General features: G+C 55.1%; 2 protein-coding genes and 1 pseudogene across 2 annotated transcripts; all 3 read left to right on the top strand.

Annotated features, from left to right (window-relative positions):
• The first annotated feature begins 800 nt into the window (after positions 1 to 800).
• PCSK4 (proprotein convertase subtilisin/kexin type 4) lies at positions 801 to 6,732 on the top strand. Its single transcript, XM_065935254.1, has 15 exons — positions 801 to 995; positions 1,254 to 1,358; positions 2,725 to 2,817; positions 2,891 to 3,019; positions 3,104 to 3,180; positions 3,277 to 3,365; positions 3,554 to 3,726; positions 3,820 to 4,032; positions 4,251 to 4,351; positions 4,430 to 4,533; positions 4,613 to 4,716; positions 5,020 to 5,213; positions 5,385 to 5,509; positions 5,847 to 5,969; positions 6,115 to 6,732. Exons 1-15 carry the CDS (start codon positions 801 to 803, stop codon positions 6,582 to 6,584), a joined length of 2,295 nt encoding a protein of 764 aa, XP_065791326.1. The 3' UTR covers positions 6,585 to 6,732.
• A 2,772-nt stretch (positions 6,733 to 9,504) lies between these two features.
• On the top strand, positions 9,505 to 9,630 carry LOC136156404 (small nucleolar RNA SNORA70; annotated as a pseudogene).
• Positions 9,631 to 13,022: 3,392 nt separating this feature from the next.
• On the top strand, positions 13,023 to 18,016 carry C1H19orf25 (chromosome 1 C19orf25 homolog). Its single transcript, XM_065918499.1, has 3 exons — positions 13,023 to 13,086; positions 13,265 to 13,403; positions 16,581 to 18,016. Exons 2-3 carry the CDS (start codon positions 13,274 to 13,276, stop codon positions 16,805 to 16,807), a joined length of 357 nt encoding a protein of 118 aa, XP_065774571.1. The 5' UTR covers positions 13,023 to 13,086; positions 13,265 to 13,273; the 3' UTR covers positions 16,808 to 18,016.
• The last annotated feature ends 1,256 nt before the right edge of the window (positions 18,017 to 19,272 follow it).

The raw sequence follows: 19,272 nt of genomic DNA, 5'->3' as shown, positions 1-19,272 counted from the left end.
ATCAGGTTGCCAAACTATTGGAGTTTCAGCTTCAGCATCAGTCCTTTCAAAGAATACTCAGGTCTAATTTCCTTTAGGACTGCCTGGTTTGATCTCCTTGAAGTCCAAGGGACTCTCAGGAGTCTTCTCCAATACTACAGTTCAAAAGCGTAATTCTTTGGCGCTCAGCTTTCTTTATAGGCCAACTCTCACATCCACACATGACTATTGGAAAAACCATACTTTTGACTAGATGGACCTTTGTCAGCAAAGTAATGTCTCTGCTTTTTAATATGCTGTCTAGGTTGGTCATAGCTTTTCTTCCAAGGAGGAAGCGTCTTTTAATTTCATGGCTGCAGTCACCATCTGCAGTGATTTTGGAGCCCAAGAACCTAGGGCTAAATGTAGGAGGCGGGGTTTATTCAAAAGCGCAATTCTGGTTGGATTAGGAAGGAGGTAAGGCTTATTCTAGGGGTAGGGGTGTATATGAAGTCGGCGGGGCCAATATGGGGCGGAGTCAATTATAGCAACAATGAACTCGCTCCTCTAGGTCAAAAGAATTGCGGGTCATTGTACAAACGAGGAGACTGAAGCTCCAGAGGGTTTGAGTCTACAGAAGACCGGTCTGGGCATGTGTCTCCCCCACACTTCTATTAGAGCTTTGCGCCCTTCCACTGGGGGAGCCGCAAGGCTCCTTGGGAGTTGAAGCTTTTCAGGGGTTGCTATGGCGCCGGGGGCGGGGCGGGCGCTTGGGCCGTCTCGGCGGTTTGGCCAGGAGGAGGGGCTTTTTGAGGCCCCGCCCCGGCCCCGCCCCCGCCGCCATGCGGCCCGCCCGTACTGCGCTCAGTCTGCACCTGACCTTGGCCCTGGGCCTGGCGCTCGTTGGCCCCATGGCTGTGGTGTGGGCCTCGGCCCGGGCCCCCATCTATGTCAGCAGCTGGGCCGTGAGGGTGTCCCAGGGTTACCAGGAGGTCGATCGCCTGGCGCGTAAATTCGGCTTCGTCAACTTGGGGCAGGTGGGCGGGACCCAGATTGACGGGAGGAGGCGGGAAGATTTAAGAAGGGGATGACCCCAGATCTCTGCAGATGGGAGGGGCCCCCTCGTTCCCCATATATTAAGGACCCCCAGCTCACCCCTACTTTGTCTAACTTCAGATTCTGGGACCCCGAGAGGCCACCTGGTTGGGAGAAGATGTAAGAAAGGGACTGGCCCCAGCCTGAGAAGAGCTCCGTCAGGGGAACCAGGTCTCAGCCATGCTCCCCTTCATTCCCAGATTTTCCCTGACGGGCAGTATTTCCATCTGCGGCACCGGGGCGTGGTCCAGCAGTCTCTGACCCCGCACTGGGGCCACCGCCTGCGCCTAAAGAAAGACCCTAAGGTGAGCCCGGCCTTCCCTCAAAGGTTTCAGCCACCTCCTATTATTCTTATAATTGTAATGAGTGGCTGTGTGACCTTGGGCAAGTCACTAGCTCTCTCTGAGTCTTGGTATGGATTTGGCTCCCTAGTCTACAGTCGGGAGCCAGATGGGGAAGATCTGTGGAGAGCAACAGATCATGTGTGAGTGCAGCACTCACCCCACGGCCTGGTGCCCTGTCAGCGTTTCTTGTCATCCCCCTTCTCTCCTGTATCTCACCCAGAAACATCAAGGTCCCCAGGTATAAAGAGGATGGCCTGGGGGGCTGACTCGCAAGAGTCAATCTGAAACCCGCCAGGAGCACTGGTACCAAGAGAAGAGGCTGGTTGGAGATGTGGTCTTGATAGAGGCCAGATCTGGCTGATGGGTTGGGTGTGGGGGGCAGAGAAAAATTTAGGGGCAGCTTCCATGTCTGGAGCTGAGCAAATGGGCAGAAGATGGACCTGATTGCTGAGATAGGGGTGGGAGGGGGAACATGAGCTAGTTTGGGCAGGGGGTGGGAGTAGAACAAGGAAAAGGGGGGTAAGGGTAAAGGCCTGAGGAAGAGTGGCCCGAGGCAGGCAAAAGGGCATGTGCAAAGGCCCTGGGTACAGCAGCTACTGTGGTTGCAGCAGAGGAAGGCTGGTGGGGGCCAGACAGACAGGGGGCCTCTCGGGCCTCAGAGAGAGTGGGGCAGGAAGGTTCATAGACAGTGATGCTGCAGTATGCCTAGAGTGAGTTGCAGAGAGGTGGCGGGGACAGGGCAGCTTGAGGACCAGGCAGGAGGTGGGTATGGCCATACAGGTGTGTCCTGCACCCGGAAGAGTGTGGTTGAAAGAAGTGGATGCTGCAAGGGGAGATGGACGTGTCTTGGGGAGAGGGATTCTAGAATGTGGACAGAGGCAGAGTGAGCCACAGTGGCCCTGGGCAGCAGCTACCACATGTGTGGGGGTCCCTTGGGGATGGGTGCTCTGAGGATTTCAGTGTCCTCCCAAGGCAGAGCCTCAGGCACACGGGAACCTCCTAAAGCAGCCCCAGCAAACACAGGGTCCCTGGCTCCATCCTGTATCACATGGGTCCCCATGGGACAAGTAGGTGACAGCCCAGACACACAACCTCCTAACCCTCAGCCCCCACACACCTCTTCCCCCCACCAGCAGACCCAGGAAGAGGGCTGCCCAAACCCTGGAAGCAGATTTTGGCCTCTTGGCCAGGAATCTGCAGAAGAGCCAAGAGGCAGGGCCCTCTAAAGCATCCTGGTGTGAGGACAGGAAGCTGGGAGTAGGGCGGGCTGCTCATAGGTCCAGTCCCTCCCACAGTGTGGTCTCCTCTGCCCCCCACCCACCACCAGGTGCAGTGGTTCCAACAGCAGACACTGCAGAGGCGGGTGAAACGCTCCCTGGTCGTGCCCACGGACCCCTGGTTCTCCAAGCAGTGGTACATGGTGAGCTGGCCGGGCCGGGCAGTGGGGCCTGGCCATGTCAGAGCCCTCCTGACCCTGACCCCACCTTGCACAGAACAATGAGATGCAGTCAGACCTGAACATCCTGCAGGTCTGGAGCCAGGGGCTGTCGGGCCAGGGCGTCGTGGTCTCCGTCCTGGATGACGGCATCGAGAAAGATCACCCAGACCTCTGGGCCAACTACGTGAGCCTGCAGGGCTGGGGTGGGGGCTGCCTCATGTCTTCTGGCTGGTGGGAGCCCCCTCATGTCTCCACCCCCTTCCCCCAGGATCCCCTGGCCAGCTATGACTTCAATGACTATGACCCAGACCCCCAACCTCGATACACACCCAGCGATGAGAACCGGTAAGCCTGGCATTCCCAGGGGTGTGGGGGCAGACCCTGGTTCCCTACGAGGAGCCAGGGGGATGTGATGGGCTCCTGTCTCTGCCCTGGTGCCAGGCATGGGACCCGCTGTGCTGGGGAAGTGGCGGCGATGGCAAACAACAGGTTCTGTGGTGCGGGCGTCGCCTACAACACCCGCATCGGAGGTACTCAGGCTGGGGGGTGGGGAGCCTCCTGGCCTCACGCCCTTGCTGCTGAGCAGTGGTGCCAGGGTGCCAGGCCCAGGGTGGAGGAGAACTGAGCACCCCCCGTCGTCGACGCCTTCACCCCCAGGCGGGGAGAACATGGGGCACAGGCAGGGTGTCCAGCGAGGCTGCAGCTGCCGCCCATGCAGGTGTGCGCATGCTGGATGGCACCATCACCGACGTGATTGAGGCCCAGTCACTGAGCCTGCAGCCACAGCACATCCACATCTACAGCGCCAGCTGGGGCCCCGAGGACGACGGCCGCACAGTGGACGGCCCAGGCATCCTCACCCGAGAAGCCTTCAGGCGTGGTGTGACCAAGGTGAGTGGGTACAAGGCATGGTGGGCCCGGGGCCTACACACAAGGCTCCCGCCCCACCCCAACTCCCGCCTCTGTGCTGGTCCCTTCCTGCAGGGCCGAGGCGGGCTGGGCACCCTCTTCATCTGGGCATCAGGCAATGGAGGCCTGCACTACGACAACTGTAACTGCGATGGATACACCAACAGCATCCACACGCTCTCGGTGGGCAGCACCACCCAGCGGGGCCATGTGCCCTGGTACAGCGAGGCCTGCGCCTCCACACTCACCACCACCTACAGCAGCGGCGTCGCCACGGACCCTCAGATCGTGAGCTCCCCCGCCCCCTGCGCCCTCCCATGGCCAGACTCCCAAGGCCTCCTGCCTCTGCCTGCCCCACCCAGCCGCCTGTCTCCCAGGCGGCCCTCTCAGTGCCCCAGGCCTGCTGTGGTGCTCTGCGCCGCCTCTTTATTGAAGCCCTTGGGACTTTTGAAGCAGGGTGGGGTTTCAACGGGCACTGGTCTCAAGCCCTTGTCTGTGTCCCCCAGGTCACCACAGACCTGCACCACCAGTGCACGGACAAGCACACGGGGACCTCGGCCTCTGCCCCACTGGCAGCAGGCATGATCGCTCTGGCTCTGGAGGCCAAGTAGGTGACGGTGGGGTCCCGCCAGCTGCCCGCGCCCCACAGCGTGGCCCTGGCTCACCCACCCTCACCCACTCGCAGCCCACTCTTGACGTGGAGGGACATGCAGCATTTGGTGGTCCGGGCGTCCAGGCCCGCGCAGCTGCAGGCAGAGGACTGGAGGACCAACGGTGCTGGGCGCCGAGGTGCGGCAGAGCCAGACGGGGGTGGGGGGGGGGGGCAACCCACGCACAGGGCCATGACTGCCGGCCCATCCCCCTGCAGTGAGCCACCACTATGGCTATGGGCTGCTGGACGCTGCGCTGCTGGTGGGCATGGCTCGCTCTTGGCTGCCTACACAGCCCCAGAAGAAATGTGTCATTCATATCGTGCATACCCGCACGTGAGCGCGCCCCTCTGCCCGCAGGACGCCTGCATCCAACTCAGCCTTTGTGCCTACCTCCCCACGGCTGTTCTCCCTCCTGCCATCTCGCCCATCCCTCCCTCCCCCCACCTGCCACCTCCCCCAACCCTCCTCCACCTGCTTTCTGTACCTGCCTTCTCCCTACACCTCCCATTGCTACCTGGGGAGTGGACACAGGGAGGCGTGCCCGTCTGAACAAGGAGAGGGTAGGCTTCAGGATCTGAGCCCAAACTCTGCTTGGCCCCCCACCAGCAGGCCAGCAGGAGAGGCCCTGGCCCCCAGCCCCATCCTGCCAGTCATGCGCGTGAGGAAGAATGTGTCAGCCTGCGCAGGCGACGCCAACTCCATCCGTTCGCTGGAGCACGTGCAGGTGCAGCTGTCCCTGTCCTACAGCCGCCGTGGGGACCTGGAGATCTCCCTCACCAGCCCCATGGGCACCCGCTCCACCCTCGTGGCCATCAGGTGCAGGGGCAGAGGCTGGCCCTAGGTGCAAACTCTCCCTCCTTTCTGGGTGCCCCCATGTGGAGGAGCCTGAGCACCCCGGGGTCAGGCAAACTGGACCCCAGCCCTGTCCACATTGGTCGTGCCAGTCAGGACTCTGGTTATGAACCCCCCCTCACCTGTCTGTCCCAGACCCTTTGACGTCAGCAGTCAAGGCTACAACAACTGGATCTTCATGTCCACCCACTTCTGGGATGAAGACCCTCGGGGCTTGTGGATCCTGGGCCTGGAGAACAAGGGCTACTATTTCAACACAGGTGAGGTCCAGCCGGGTGCTGGCTGGGGCTCCACCCCTACCCACCTTGCAGACTGGAGCCCGTGGCCTCTTTAGCTGCCCCCCTACCTCACAGGCCTCCCACTGGTCTCCTGGGAGAGACTGAGCAGGCAGGACTGGCACGCAGTAGGTGCTCACTTACCAGCACACACCAGGGGTCTGGTTCTGAGCCTGCAGAGGGTACTGGGCAACTCTGCACCGTCTGTGTCCAGGGTTCCAGGATGGGGTGTGGGTGGCAGGGCGGGGGGCCCGTAATGGCAGGACCAGGCTGCCGACAGCCTCTCCCCCTCCTCCCTGTGCCCACCACAACCCCTGCCCAGGGACGCTGTACCGCTACACGCTGCTGCTCTATGGGACGGCTGAGGACATGATGGCGCGGCCCTCTGGCCCCCAGGTGACCAGCAACGCGTGCGTGCAGAGGGACACAGAGGGGCTGTGCCAGGGTGAGTGCCCGGCGCGGCATGGCCCATTTGCCGGGAGGTGGCAGCAGGGGCAGTGTGCGTGTGCAGCCTGGGGTGAAGGGGCGGGCAGGCTGGGGTGGCAGATCTCAGCCTCACAGCCCCATGGACATGTCTGTCCCTCATGCAGAGTGCCACAGCCCCGCCTACATCCTGGGCCACCTTTGCCTCGCCTACTGCCCGCCAAGATACTTCAACCACACCCAGCAGGCAGTGACCGCTGGACCCGGGCGCTCAGCTGCGCCTGCCATGCAGGTCTGCTCCAGCTGCCACTCGTCCTGTTACACCTGCCGAGGCAGCTCCCCGCTGGACTGCACTGCCTGTCCTCCGCAGTCCATGCTGGACGAGCAGCAGGGCTCTTGCTCGGGACCCTACCCCCCTGAGGGCCATTCCCACTCCATGGCAACTACCCGCCCCTGCCACCATGGCCCAGCCCAGGCTGTGGTGCTGTCCCTGCTGGCCACAGCATTTGGGAGCCCCCTCCTCTGCCATGTTCTGCTCATGGGCTGCCTGCTGCCATGGATGGGACCCCCTACGACAGGGGACCACTCCAGTCACCACTCCAGACCCCGTAGCAGGCTGGAACCCAGAATCGGCTGACAAGGACAGCCAGCAAGCACCTCTGCTCGAGCCCTGGTGGGCACCCCCATCCTACTGTCCAGACTGGCACCCCATAGGAACCTGCCCCGGGAAGGCCCTGGCAGCCTCGGAGGCACAGGCCAGGGGTGGCCACATGGGATCCTGCACCCCGGACTTGGCAAGTCAAGGTCAAAGAGAGAGAGAGAAGTCTCATTGCATAGTTTGGGTGGTGTGGGTGGGGAGGTGGGGAGCCAGGCAGGAGGCCAATATCCCTTCCTTGTCCCAAGAGTGGAGGGAGGGAGAGACAGAGCAGAAGACACTGTCCAGAGTCTCCTCTCGGGCACCTCCTCCTCTGCGCAGAATTTGCAAATAAAGGTTGAATAGAAGGTGCAAGTCTGTGGGGTCCTTGGGATACCACTCTCTTCCCCACGGTGTGATTGCTTGGGGGGGGGTGTCCCATGCACTCCATGTCTGTCCCTGGAGAAGGGGTCGGGGTCAGTGGAGTCCAGAGCCCATGCCCTGGGAGGTGGGGGCTGGTGGGCTCCTGAATGATAGCTGTGGCAAAGCCTTGAGAGCCCTGGAAGTGTCCTGGCCTGCTCTTACTGCTCTCCCATCCTTTTTTCTTTTTAAATTTAATTTTGGCTGCACTGGGTCTTCATTGCTGCTCACAGGCTTTCTCTAGTCGCAGTGCACGGGCTTCTCATTGTGGTGGCTTTTCTTGCTGTGGAGCACAGGCTCTAGGTGCTCAGGCTTCAGTAGTTGTGGCACATGGGGTTAGTTGCTCTATGGCATGTGGGATCTTCCCGGACCAGGGATTGAACCTGTGTCCCCTGCACTGCAAAGCGGACTCTTAACCACTGGACCACCAGGGAAGTTCCACCTTTTCCATCCTTATGCATTAGTTTCTCTTTAAGGCTGAGAACTAACAGGAGTGTGATCCACAAATGACAATTGCAGATCTACCCACACGGCCTGTCTACCGGCTTCCAATAATTGCACTTTTCTCTTGTTTTCTCTTGTCCTTGGGAGGCTGAGGGAATCATGAACTGGAGATACAATGCTCTTACTCCCTCAGGCCTCCATTTCCCCATCTGGAAAGTGGGTTCTCCACCTCTCTGGAACTGAAGGAGGATCCCAAAGTGCAGGGAGGGCGGGGTTGGGGTAGGGAGGGCATGGATGGAGCTATTGAGAGCCCTTCCTGTGTCCTCACACACATCTATGGAGTGGGGACACTTTCCTCGTTCCTTCTGATTTTCAGAGCTGAGAGGCAATTTCCACAAGGAAGTGGAGGCTGGTTGTGCCTTGACCACAGGCTTCATTTGAACTCTATGGAGGCAGTCCTGGTTTGTTGCAGGAGCCCCAGAGACACTCCTCTCCAGGGACCCTGGGCACCTGCTGAGCCACTAGGCTCAGGTTGGGCAGCCTAATGGGAATGAGGTCAAGGGCTGCAGCTGGACCCACTGTAAGCAGGAGGAGCACCCAGCTGCCCTCACCTCTAAAGTCCCAGCCACACCCCTAGAGTCCCACCCAACTCAGCCCCTGCTTCCAGAGTTAGCTCCAGACTGTGAGTCCAGAGCCATCTGGCCTCCCTCTCAGAGCCTCAGTGACCACACCTGTGCAACAGCATTAAACCTGGCACCTGCCTCACCAAATCCAAAGAAGTAGTTTTCTGGCCTGACATACGGTAAATGCCCAAATCATGCCAGTTTGGGGCAGCCACTTTGGGAAACAGTTCCACAGACAAACATGGAGTTACTGAAGGACCCAGTGATTCCACTCCTAGGCAAATGCCCAAGAAAACTACAGATACATTCACACAAACAACTACGCCAGGATGTTCACAGCAGTATGATTCACAGCAGCCAAAATGTGGAAGCAGCCTGAATATCCACTAACGTGGGTGAATGAATAAATGCAGGGTGGCCCCTCCACACCCAGGAGCATCACTCAGCCATGAAAAGGAGAGGGGCACTGACACTCCGGACAACTGCAGATGAACTTTAAGAACACGATGCTCAGTGAGAGAAGCAGGACATAAAAGAACACAGGATGTGTGATCCCGCTGATGTGAAAGGTACACTGTCTATTGCCAGGAGGCAACACACGAGACCCTACCCATGACAAGGTCATGAGGAGAAAACCTGACAGGCAAGGCAGATCAGGTTTTCAGGGATTTCGAAAAGCTGCCCCCAGCGCTCACCTTAAAGATGATATCTGTCTTTCTGATGCTTGCTTCAATAGACTACTCCCTAATTTCTGTGACACAGGCAGAAGGCCTTCCCCTATCTCTTCCCAAATAAGAATCAATTTAGAACTTTAATCAGTAAGTTTCCCAGGTGGTGGTATTTTATGAGATTATCCAGGATGAAAGGAGTGTTTTAATTTAAACTTTGCTGGTGTTTTAGTTTGTTTGGCAAATGCGTTTATGCCCTTGGTATTTTTTGCTTGCTGTGTTTTTGCTCTCAATGTGCTAAGATTGTGTTATGGAAACCATTGTTAGTATAGTTATAGATCTAGAAAAATAAGAGCTTAGCCCTAGTGTGGTACCAATGAGACAGTTGCTAATTGTCAGCCAGGAGTGCTAGGCAGAGGCTGCCTCACCGAAGCCGCAGAGTCTGTGTGGGGTAAACTTCTCAGATAAACGCAACTGACATCTGCAGAAGGATTAATTTTTGTGTTAACAAGGTTATACTTCTACTCTCTACTTTTGCCCTATGAGACTGCTACCTTTCAGTTAAGGTCACCATAGAAACAGAAAATAGGTTTACATTCACCTGACCTGCATAAAAATGTTAATAGGCCCCAAGGCCAGAAGATAATGCACAAGACCCTCATAAACAAAGAAGTATGCAGAAAACACCCTGGTTTCGTGAAGGACAAGCTGACATAATATTAAACTATCTTTCCCTTAGAAATGTACTAACTTAGGGTATAAAAGCCACGGTAAAAAATAAAAGATTTTTCCCCATGGGGGCCCAGTGTGCAATGGCTGCAAACAGCAGCCTCCTTGGTAGTGTATGCAACCTTTTGCCTGTACAGGTAGCCCTAAGGGACCTTGGAGACAACTCTTCCTAGTGGGCATTCATGACTGGCCTGCTGTTTCTCAATCTAGACTCCAGACAGGTATGTGCAGTGCCTTTGGAAAGCCCCAGGGCACAGTGGCCAGGGTCCACATTGGCCAGGTCATAATGTCCATCCGCACCAAGCTGCAGAACAAGGAGCATGTGATTGAAGCCCTCCGCCGGGCCAAGTTCAAGTTCCCTGGCCGTCAGAAGATCCACATCTCCAAGAAGTGGGGATTTACCAAGTTTAATGCGGATGAATTTGAGAACATGGTGGCAGAAAAGCGACTCATCCCGGACGACTGTGGGGTCAAATACATCCCTAATTGTGGTCCCCTGGACAAATGGCGGGCCCTGCACTCATGAGCATCACCTCTGTTCCCTCCTTAATCATGCTCACCAATAAATGCTATTTCCTGTCAAAAAATAAATAAATAAATAAAAGATTGCCAGACTCTGCAGTCACTCTCTCTCTCTTTCTCTCTCTCTCCCTCGCAGACTTGGCCCTATCAAGGCTGGTCTCATGTGTCCCCTCTCTCTCTCTCTCTCTCGCCGACGCCGTTCATCCTGAGGGTAACCCCTGGATCCTGCCGAGGCTGGACCCCGGGAGTCTATATATTCCCAAAACACTGACTTGTACACTTTAAACAGGTAGACTTTATGGTATTGCAGGCTTCCCTGGTGGCTCAGATGGTAAAGAATTTGGTCGCAATGAGGGAGACCCTGGTTCAATCCCTGGGTCCGGAAGATCCCCTTGAATAGGAAATGGCAACCCACTCCAGTATCCTTTCCTGGAGAATTCCATGGACACAGAAGCCTGGTGGGCTACAGTCCATGGTACCGCAGAGTCTGACATGACTGAGTGGCTAATACTACTACTTGTAAATTATGTAAATTGGTTTTTTTTTTTTTTATTGCGCCAGAGCAGCTTATGGGATGTAGGATCTTAGTTCCCCCACCTTGGACTGAATCCAAACCCTCGGTAGAGAGAACAAGGAATCCTAACCACTGGTAGGTGGTGGTAGTGGTGGTTTAGTCATTAAGTCGTCTCCAACTCTTTGCGACCCCAAGGACAGTAGCCCGCCAAACTCCTCTGTCCATAGGATATCCCAGGCAAGAATACTGGAGTGGGTTGCCATTTCCTTCTCCAGGGGATCTTCCTGACCCAAGGATCAAACCCGAGTCTCTTGCATTTCTGGTGGTCTCCTGCATTGCTGGTGGATTCTTTACCGCTAGGCCACCAGGGAAGCCTTAACTTACTTTCTATAAAGTTGCCTAAACACAGAAAAACCTCCCTGGTCTGAGCAGGTGTTCTCACCCTACTTAAGAGGGGAGAGGCCAAGATCAGCCTCCAGCGCTATGACCCCACCCTGAGGGGAGGGATTTTAGAGACTGGAGAGGCGACCATGATGTGGATTTGGAGGAGACCCCAGACGCAAATGCTGCGCCCCTGGTCACCTCAGTGGGGCTGGCACAGCTGGCATTTACTGAGTGCTCCCTGTGTGCCTGCCACCTTTTGTGTTCCCATGATAGCCATGTGGGTTGGAGGTCATGTCCCCATTTTGCAGAAAACTTGCCCTCAAATGCCTTATTCAGTTCAGTCGCTCAGTCCTGTCCGACTCTCTGCAACCCCACGGACTGCAGAACACCAGGCTTCCCTGTCCATCACCAACTTCCGGAGCTTGCTCAAACTCATGTCCATCGAGTCGGTGATGCCATCCAACCATCTCATCCTCTGTCATCCCCTTCTCCTCCTCCTTTCAATCTTTTTCAGCATCAGGGTCTTTTCCAGCGAGTCAGTTCTTTGCATCAGGTTGCCAATGTATTGGAGTTTTACCTTCAGCATCTACCCTTCCAATGAATATTCAGGACTGATTTCCTTTAGGATTGATTGGCTTGATCTCCTTGAAGTCCAAGGGACTCTCGGGAGTCTTCTCCAATACCACAGTTCAAAAGCATCAATTCTTCAGTGCTCAACTTTCTTTATAGTCCAACTTTAACATTCATACATGACTACTGGAAAAACCATAGCTTTGACTAGATATGCTTTTTAATATGCTGTCTAGGTTGTTCATAGCTTTTCTTCCAAGGAGCAAGTGTCTTTTAATTTCATGGCTGCAGTCACCATCTGCAGTGATTTTGGAGCCCCCCGAAATAAAGTCTCTCACTGTTTCCATTGTTTCCCCCATCTATTTGCCATGAATTGATGGGACCGGATATCATGATCTTTGTTTTCTGAATGTTGAGTTTTAAGCCAACTTTTTCACTCTTCTCCTTCACTTTCATCAAGAGACTGTTTCGTTCTTCTTTGCTTTCTCCCATAAAGGTGGTGTCATCTGTGTATCTGAGGTTATTGATATTTCTCCCGGCAATCTTGATCCCAGCTTGTGCTTCATCCAGCCTGGCATTTCACATGATGTACTCTGTATATACGATAAATAAGCAGTGTGACAATATACAGCCTTGACCTACTCCTTTCCCAATTTGAAACCAGCCTGTTGTTCCATGACTGATTCTAACTGTTGCTTCTTGACCTGCATACAGATTTCTCAGGAGGTAGGTAAGGTGGTCTGGTATTCCCATCTCTGTAAGAATGTTCCACAGTTTGTCGTAATCCACACAAAGGCTTTGGCGTAGTCAATAAAGCTGAAGTTGATGTTTTTCTGGAACTCACTTGCTTTTTCGATGATCCAGTGGATGTTGGCAATTTGATCTCTGGTTCCTCTGCCTTTATTATATCCAGCTTGAACATCTGGAAGTTCACGGTTCACATACTGTTAACCTGTACTGTTGAAGACTGGCTTGGAGGATGCTTTGTTAGGCAGTGAGAGAAGCCAGCATTGGACCCTACGCCCACCCTTTGTGCTTCTAGGTCCTGTGCGAGGAGGCTGATGTTGCTTCCTTCCTCATTCTGGTCCACTACCCCACTTCAACTTGCTCGGTCTTGTCCAACTCTTTGGGACCTAATGGACTATACAGTCCAAGGAATTCTCCAGGTTAGAATACTGGAGTGGGTAGTCTTTCCCTTCTCCAGGGGATCTTCCCAACCCAGGGATCGAACCCAGGTCTCCTGCATTGCAGGCGGATTCTTTACCAGCTGAGCCACAAGGGAAGCCCAAGGGAAGCCCAAGGGAAGCCCAAGGGATGCCCAAGAATACTGGAGTGTGTAGCCTATCCCTTCTCCAGGGGCTCTTCCCGGCCCGGGAATCGAACTGGGGTCTTCTGCATTGCAGCTGGATTCTTTACCAACTGAGCTATCAGGGATGCCCCACCCATTCTGGTCCCAGTGGTACCGAAACTCTCTCGGGCGTGGCCCCTTTAAAGGGGGGAGGTGACTTCGCGGCGGGCGGGAACCCGAGGAGGCAGGAAGTGCGCCTCACGTGCCTACAGGGCGGGACCGCAGGCCGACCGGAAGCGGAAGTGGCCTGTCAGCCGCTGTGGAGGCTGAGTACCGCGACCAGGTAGAGTTTCTCCTGGAAACTTGTCTTGAGTGGAGCCGGACACTGAAGCCCCAGACAGCGTGCTGTTCCGCCTTGGGAGGAACCAGGCAGTACCGGCTTCGCCGGGAGCGGGGCTCCGGAGCGTGTGTAGGAGTTTGCTGGGTGGCAGGAACTGCGCGGTCAACGCTCTTTTTTCCAGCCTACAGGGATGGGCTCCAAGGCCAAGAAGCGCGTGGTGCTGCCCACTCGCCCGGCGCCCCCCACGGTAGAGCAGATCCTGGAGGACGTGCGGGGGGCGCCTGCCGAGGACCCCGTCTTCACCGCACTGGCTCGGGAAGGTAGGGGGAGCCCGGGTCGTGCAGGGGAGCGGCGGTCCCGAGACCCCAGCAAGAAGGGAAGCACCTGGCTGCTTTTGAGACGCACTGGCAGAGTTAAGTTGTCAGGACAGAGACTGTCTGGCCCTACAGTGCCCAAAATACTTAGGTCTGGCCTTTTGCAGAGAAAGAGTGTCCACCCCTTGTTCAGAAGATAAACGGAAAACAGTGACTGCAGGGTCCGACATACAGTTGTAGTCTGAATACTGTGTTCTCTATGAGGTTCGTTTATTCGTTCAACCTTATTGAGAACCTCTTATGGGCCAGGTTCTATTTTAATCATTGAGGTGGTGAGGTGATATCTGAACGTTGAAAGTCCTTGGGATTTCCCTGTCTGTCCAGCGCTTAGGACTCTGCGATTCCACTGCAGGGGGCATGGGTTCAATCCCTGGTCGGGGAACTAAGGTCCTACATACCACGTGGCACAGCCAAGAAAAGGGGAAAAAAAAGATGAAAGTGCCTGTCCTCAGGCCATTCTAGTGAGTAGAGAGGATCAGTATAAGGCTTGTGGAATGTCAGAAGGTGAGAAGTACATTGGGACTTTTTTTGGGGGTTCGTCTTTGTGTCTTTTTGTTTTCTTTAAATTATAGTTGGTTTACAATGTTAATTTCTGTTTTATAGCAGAGTTACTCAGTTACACATACTCATTCTTTTCCATTATAGTTTATCACAGGATATTGAAAATCCTGTGCTATACAGTAGGACCTTGTTTATCCGTCCTGTATATAATAGTTTGCGTATGGTTATCCAAAACTCCAAATCATTCTTTCCACTATCCCCCTTCCCCTTTGTTGTTCAGCCGCTCAGTCATGTCCCAACTCTTTGTGACCTCATGGACTGCAGCAGGCCAGGCTTCCCTGTCCTTCACCATCTCCCAGAGTTTGCTGAAACTCATGTCCATTGAGTTGCTAATGCCATCCAACCATCTGATCCTCTGTTGCCCCTTTCTCCTCTTGCACGAAATCTTTCCCAGCATCAGGGTCTTTTCCAATGAGTTGGGTCTTTTCCAATGAGTCGGCTCTTTGCATCAGGTGGCCAAAGTTTGGAGGTTCAGCATCAGTCCTTCCAGTGAATATTCAGGGTTGATTTCCTTGCTGTCCCTCCCCTTTGCCAACCACAAGTCTTTTCTCTATGTCTGAATCTGTTTCTGTTTCATAGATAAGTTCATTTGCATTATATTTTAGATTCCACATATAAGTGACATCATACAGTATTTCTCTCTTTCTGACTTCCTTCATTTAGTATGGTAATCTCTAGTTGCATCTATGTTGCTGCAAGTGACAATATTTTTGTGCTTTTTCACTGCTGAGTAGTAATCCATTGTGTGTATATACACCATATCTTTTTTTCTTCTTACCGTACCCTTTTTATTTCTCTTTATCCATTTATCTGTCAGTGGACATTTAGCTTGCTTCCATGTCTTGGCTGTTGTAACTAGTGCTTCAGTGAACATTGGGGTGCATGTGTTCTTTTGAATTATGGTTTCATCTGGATTTATTTGCACAGGAGTGGGATTGCTGAATCATAAGGTACCTCTGTTTTTAGTTTTTTTTAGGAACTTCTGTGCTGTTTTCACGGTGGCTGCAGTAGCTTATATTCCCACCAACAGTGTAGGAGTGTTTACTGTTCTCTCCACCCTCCCCAGCATTTGTTATTTGTAGAGTTTTGGGTTTTTTTTTTTAAATATTTATTTATTTGACTGTGCCAGGTCTTTGTTGTGTCACTCGAACTCTTAGTTGCAGCATGTGGGATCTAGTTCCCTGACCAGGGTTTGAACTCAACCCCCTGCATTAGGAGCATGGCGTTTTAGCCAGTGGACTACCAGGGAAGTCCAGTTTTTAATGTACAGTTTTTAATGATGGCCATACTGACCTGTAGGAGGTGGTACCTCATTGTGGTTTTGATTTGCCTTTCTCCGATAATTAGCAGTGCTGAGCATTTTTTCATGTGATTCTTGACCATTTGTATGTCTTCTTTGGAGAAATGTCTATGTAGGTCTTTGGCCCATTTTTCAACTGGGTTGTTTTGTTTATTGATATTGAGTTGTATGAGCTGTTTGTATGTTTTGGAAATCAAGCCCTTGTCAGTCACATCATTTGCAAGTATTTTCTCCCAGTCTATAGGCTGCTGGTTTCCTTTGTTGGGCAAAAGCTTGTGAGTTTGATTAGGTCCTATTTGTTTGTTTTTGCTTCTATTTCTGTTGCCTTGGGAGACTGACCTAAAAAAACATAGGTAAGATCTATGTCACAGAATGTTATGCCTATGGTCTCCTCTAGGAGTTTTATGGTGTCATGTCTTATATTTAGGCCTTTAAGCCATTCTGGGTTTATTTTTGTGTAGGGTATGAGAGAGGGTTCTAACTTCATTGACTTACATGTGGCTGTGGGACAATTTGTTTTTAAATTAAGTAACAGTAAAAATTCTGTTCTTTGCTGCACATGACCACATTTTACAGGCTCAGGAGATCCTTGTTGCTGCTGTGCTGGGGGGCTCAGCTGGGTACGTTTCTGTCGCCTGGAACGTTGTGTTGGATGGGGCCAGCTGAGGAACCACAGCACCTATTTATCCACAGCCCACAGCTGGTCTGATCCCAGCTTAAGGATCACAGGCCTAGGTCCCCAGCACTTGGAGGATGGGGCCATTCATGGAGCAGGGGGCTTCCCCTGCTGGCCTGTGTCCACCTCTGTGTGCACCTGCACTGTCTGGCCTTTCCCACCTTGGTGTTAGGCAGGTGGTAAAGTGATCTGAATCAAATGCAGAGGTTCTGGCCAGTTTGTGGACAAGGGGACCAGGCAGAGCAAGGAGGACCTTGATGTGTGTCCATGTGACCCTGGAGCCTGTGCCTTTTCTGTCCTGACTCTCCCTCTCTCCTGTACCCCTTAGGAAGTGTGGTCACTGGGAAGTGTGCATCCTGGCCTCTTCCCATCTCCCTGAGTGCTCAGAGTGCTGGTGAGAGCCATTGTGCTCTGTGATCAGGGTCAGAGCCCTTTCCAGGAGCCAGGACCCACCCCTTGGAGGGACTGTGGGTCAGTGGAGTCCAGCCTTTCCTGTGACCTGTCCCCTCTAGTCCATTGTTTTCTCTGGAGGGTAAACTGAGTCCTCTGGTTAACGGGCAGTGATGCTGCTGTATCCTATCCATAGACACCCTGGGCCCCTCTGGGAGGGCCGAGGACGCCGAGGCCCAGCAAGAGCAACTCTACCTCCAGAGCCGGATCTATGTGGCCATGAACCAGCGGCTGCAGCAGGCGAGTGCCCAGTTGGAGCAGAAGCGTGCAGACCTGCAGCAGGCGGGCGAGGAGCTGGAGCGGGACATCAGCCAGGTGGGCCAAGTGGCTCTGCCCGGCACAGCAGCCGCCTCCTTGGGATAACCTGGCCCACCAGAACCTCGGGTCCTCCACTCAGCATCTGGCCTGACACACCTCACCTGACACCTGGCCCCTGGGTCCCAGAAGATTTCTGACTCTCTGTTCTGCAGCCTAGGTATGCCCTGGCACCCAGAGACACAGCCTGCCCAGTCAGTGTGGGGCCTTACTGGACATAGACCCCCTCCCTGAGGATGGGATCCAGGTTGTGCACAGGCCTCTTGCCCTGAGGAGCCCAGACTGGACTTCCTTCAAGGCCCGGGGCCCAGGACCGTCAATCCATCCTCCCTTCCCTTCCTCTGGCGACCCTGCTTCACTGACCAATCAGACTGAGCTGGTGGGACCCACCCCTCTGGTTCTGCCATCCCCATGTGAATTGAGGGGGGGCCCAGAGGTTCCAGAAGAGTGTGGGGGTGTTCAGTGTCCTCCCCAGCCCATAGTGGCTGTGGTTGTGTGAGGAGCAGTAGCCCTCAGGGTGAGTGCCACCTCTTGGGGCCCCTGGCTCCCCATCTTGGACCTGGGTGCTCCCCCAGGGCAGGCTCTTATCTGTCTGTCACCTGTGGGATCCAGTCACATGGGGATACTGTGAGAGGACATGGTAGTCAGCCTCCGCCCCAGCTTTCACCCAGTGCCCTTCCTCTTTCCATCTTCACCTGCAGATAGGTGGGCAGTGGGCCAGGTGAGGACCGTGAAAAGGGCTTTCACCCTAAAAAACCAGTCCCGTGAAGACCAGAGCAGCAGACCAGTGGGAGGTGGTGAGCCCACTGAGCACCTCCGACGACAGTCCCCCCATGGGTCCCTCCTTTCCAGGGTCCCAAAAGCTCAGGGCGGCGCTGGGACCCTGCACAGCAGACGAGGGAGACCTCGCATATCCCAGGAGGAAAAGGTGTCTTCGTCACGCCTAGAGACTCTAAAACTGGAAACTTGGGGGCCCAGGTGTTGAGAGAGTGTGGATGCAGCCCCAGTAGCAGCAGTGGACACCGAGCAGCCTCCTCATCCAAGGGAGGGCACTCTTGCACACAACAAACCCTTGTGTCAACCTCGAGTACACTTGGTTGTGGGGAGTGAGGCTGTGCAGGCAGCACATGGACCCGGATGGAAGGCCTGCAAAGCCCCCTTCTGACCCCCACCCTGCTTCACCCCTCTGGAGACTAAGGCGCAGGCAGTTGGAGCGCGATTCAACAGCTGTTTATTACAGGTGCAGTGAGATGCCTGGCTCTGCGGCCTCTTTCCGCCAGGTGATGGCTTTATGGGTGGGGGCTGTACGTATTTATAGGTGTCCTGCGGCACCTGGGATGGAGACGCGGGGAGGGTGACAAGCCAAGATAACCAGGCTCAGGCTGCGGCAGCGTGGTGAGGTAGTGCCCCAAAGTCAGCACCCAGCTCGCGGTGTCCATCTGCTCTGGGCCGAGGTCTGGCCTGGGTGCCCTATGTCTCTTGGGTCAGGGCTTCACAGGAGTGTTTGGGGTCCTCGGACTTTGTTCCTCCAAGCTCTGGCCTCAGGCTGATTGTCCAGCAATGGCTAGCACTGCCTCCTCCAGGAAGCCACTCTAATCAGAGCCTCGGGCTCCCACCAGCCCAACGGCTGCGTGGACCGCAGCAGTGATGGATCGAGGTGACAGAGTTGGCGCTGGACAGGATGGGATGGCTCGGGCCCTGCCCCTGCCTGTGGAGAGAATGGCTAGGGGCAGCCAGCCTGGACGGTCCTCTGCCACCAGCAGCCGACATGCTCAACCCAGAGGTGGCTCTGGGAATTCTTCCCACGGCCCACGTGGGGAAGCAGGCATGCAGCTGCCAGAGCACAGCCTGGGACTCAGTACGGGGGCTTCCAGTCCAGGCCCCCACAGCTTGGCAAGCTGGCAGCATTCCATTTCCAGGGGTGGCTCACCTATGATGATGGGGTGCAGCATTCTGCAGCCCCTCCCCCCCATTTGAGAAGGAGCTCAGAAGGCCACTCCCCCGTCCCCTCCTGGCTACCGACAGGATGGGAGCAGCTGTTTGCAGAGCAGTGTCTTATCCGCCTTGGAGAGGGGCCTCAGGGTCAGCAATGGCTGATCTAGCGCCTGCTCAGTCCCCACCGCTCTCCCCAGGAGGAGTACGTGGTGCAGCCCTTCCTGAGTCCTGCTTCCGCCCCTGGACCTCAAGCCGAGCCCCTGGCCTGCGGGACTCGATGTCGCAGCGTGTGTGTCTTAAGGAGCGGCAGCACGGCGTCCGAGGGGGCTCCTTCAGCACCTCCTCCCCACCTGGCTCTGCCCCCCTCCTCCCAGAGAAGGGATAGCAACCGGCACACTGTCCCCGGCCCCCAGAGCAGCCCGGTAGGGCGGTGTGACTGCAGATCCTTAGGGCGGCTGAGAGCAGCTCCCGGCTCTCGCCCACAGCCGGGCTCCTCAGGGAAGGGAGATCCGCTGTTCGGGCAGGTGTGCTGGCCCCCGGGAGGAGGCCACTCCCTACGGAGCCCGCAGATCCAAGGA

This window comes from Muntiacus reevesi, chromosome 1, assembly GCF_963930625.1.
Source record: "Muntiacus reevesi chromosome 1, mMunRee1.1, whole genome shotgun sequence".
NCBI lineage: Eukaryota > Metazoa > Chordata > Mammalia > Artiodactyla > Cervidae > Muntiacus > Muntiacus reevesi.
This window is presented reverse-complemented; position numbering and strand designations above follow the sequence as displayed.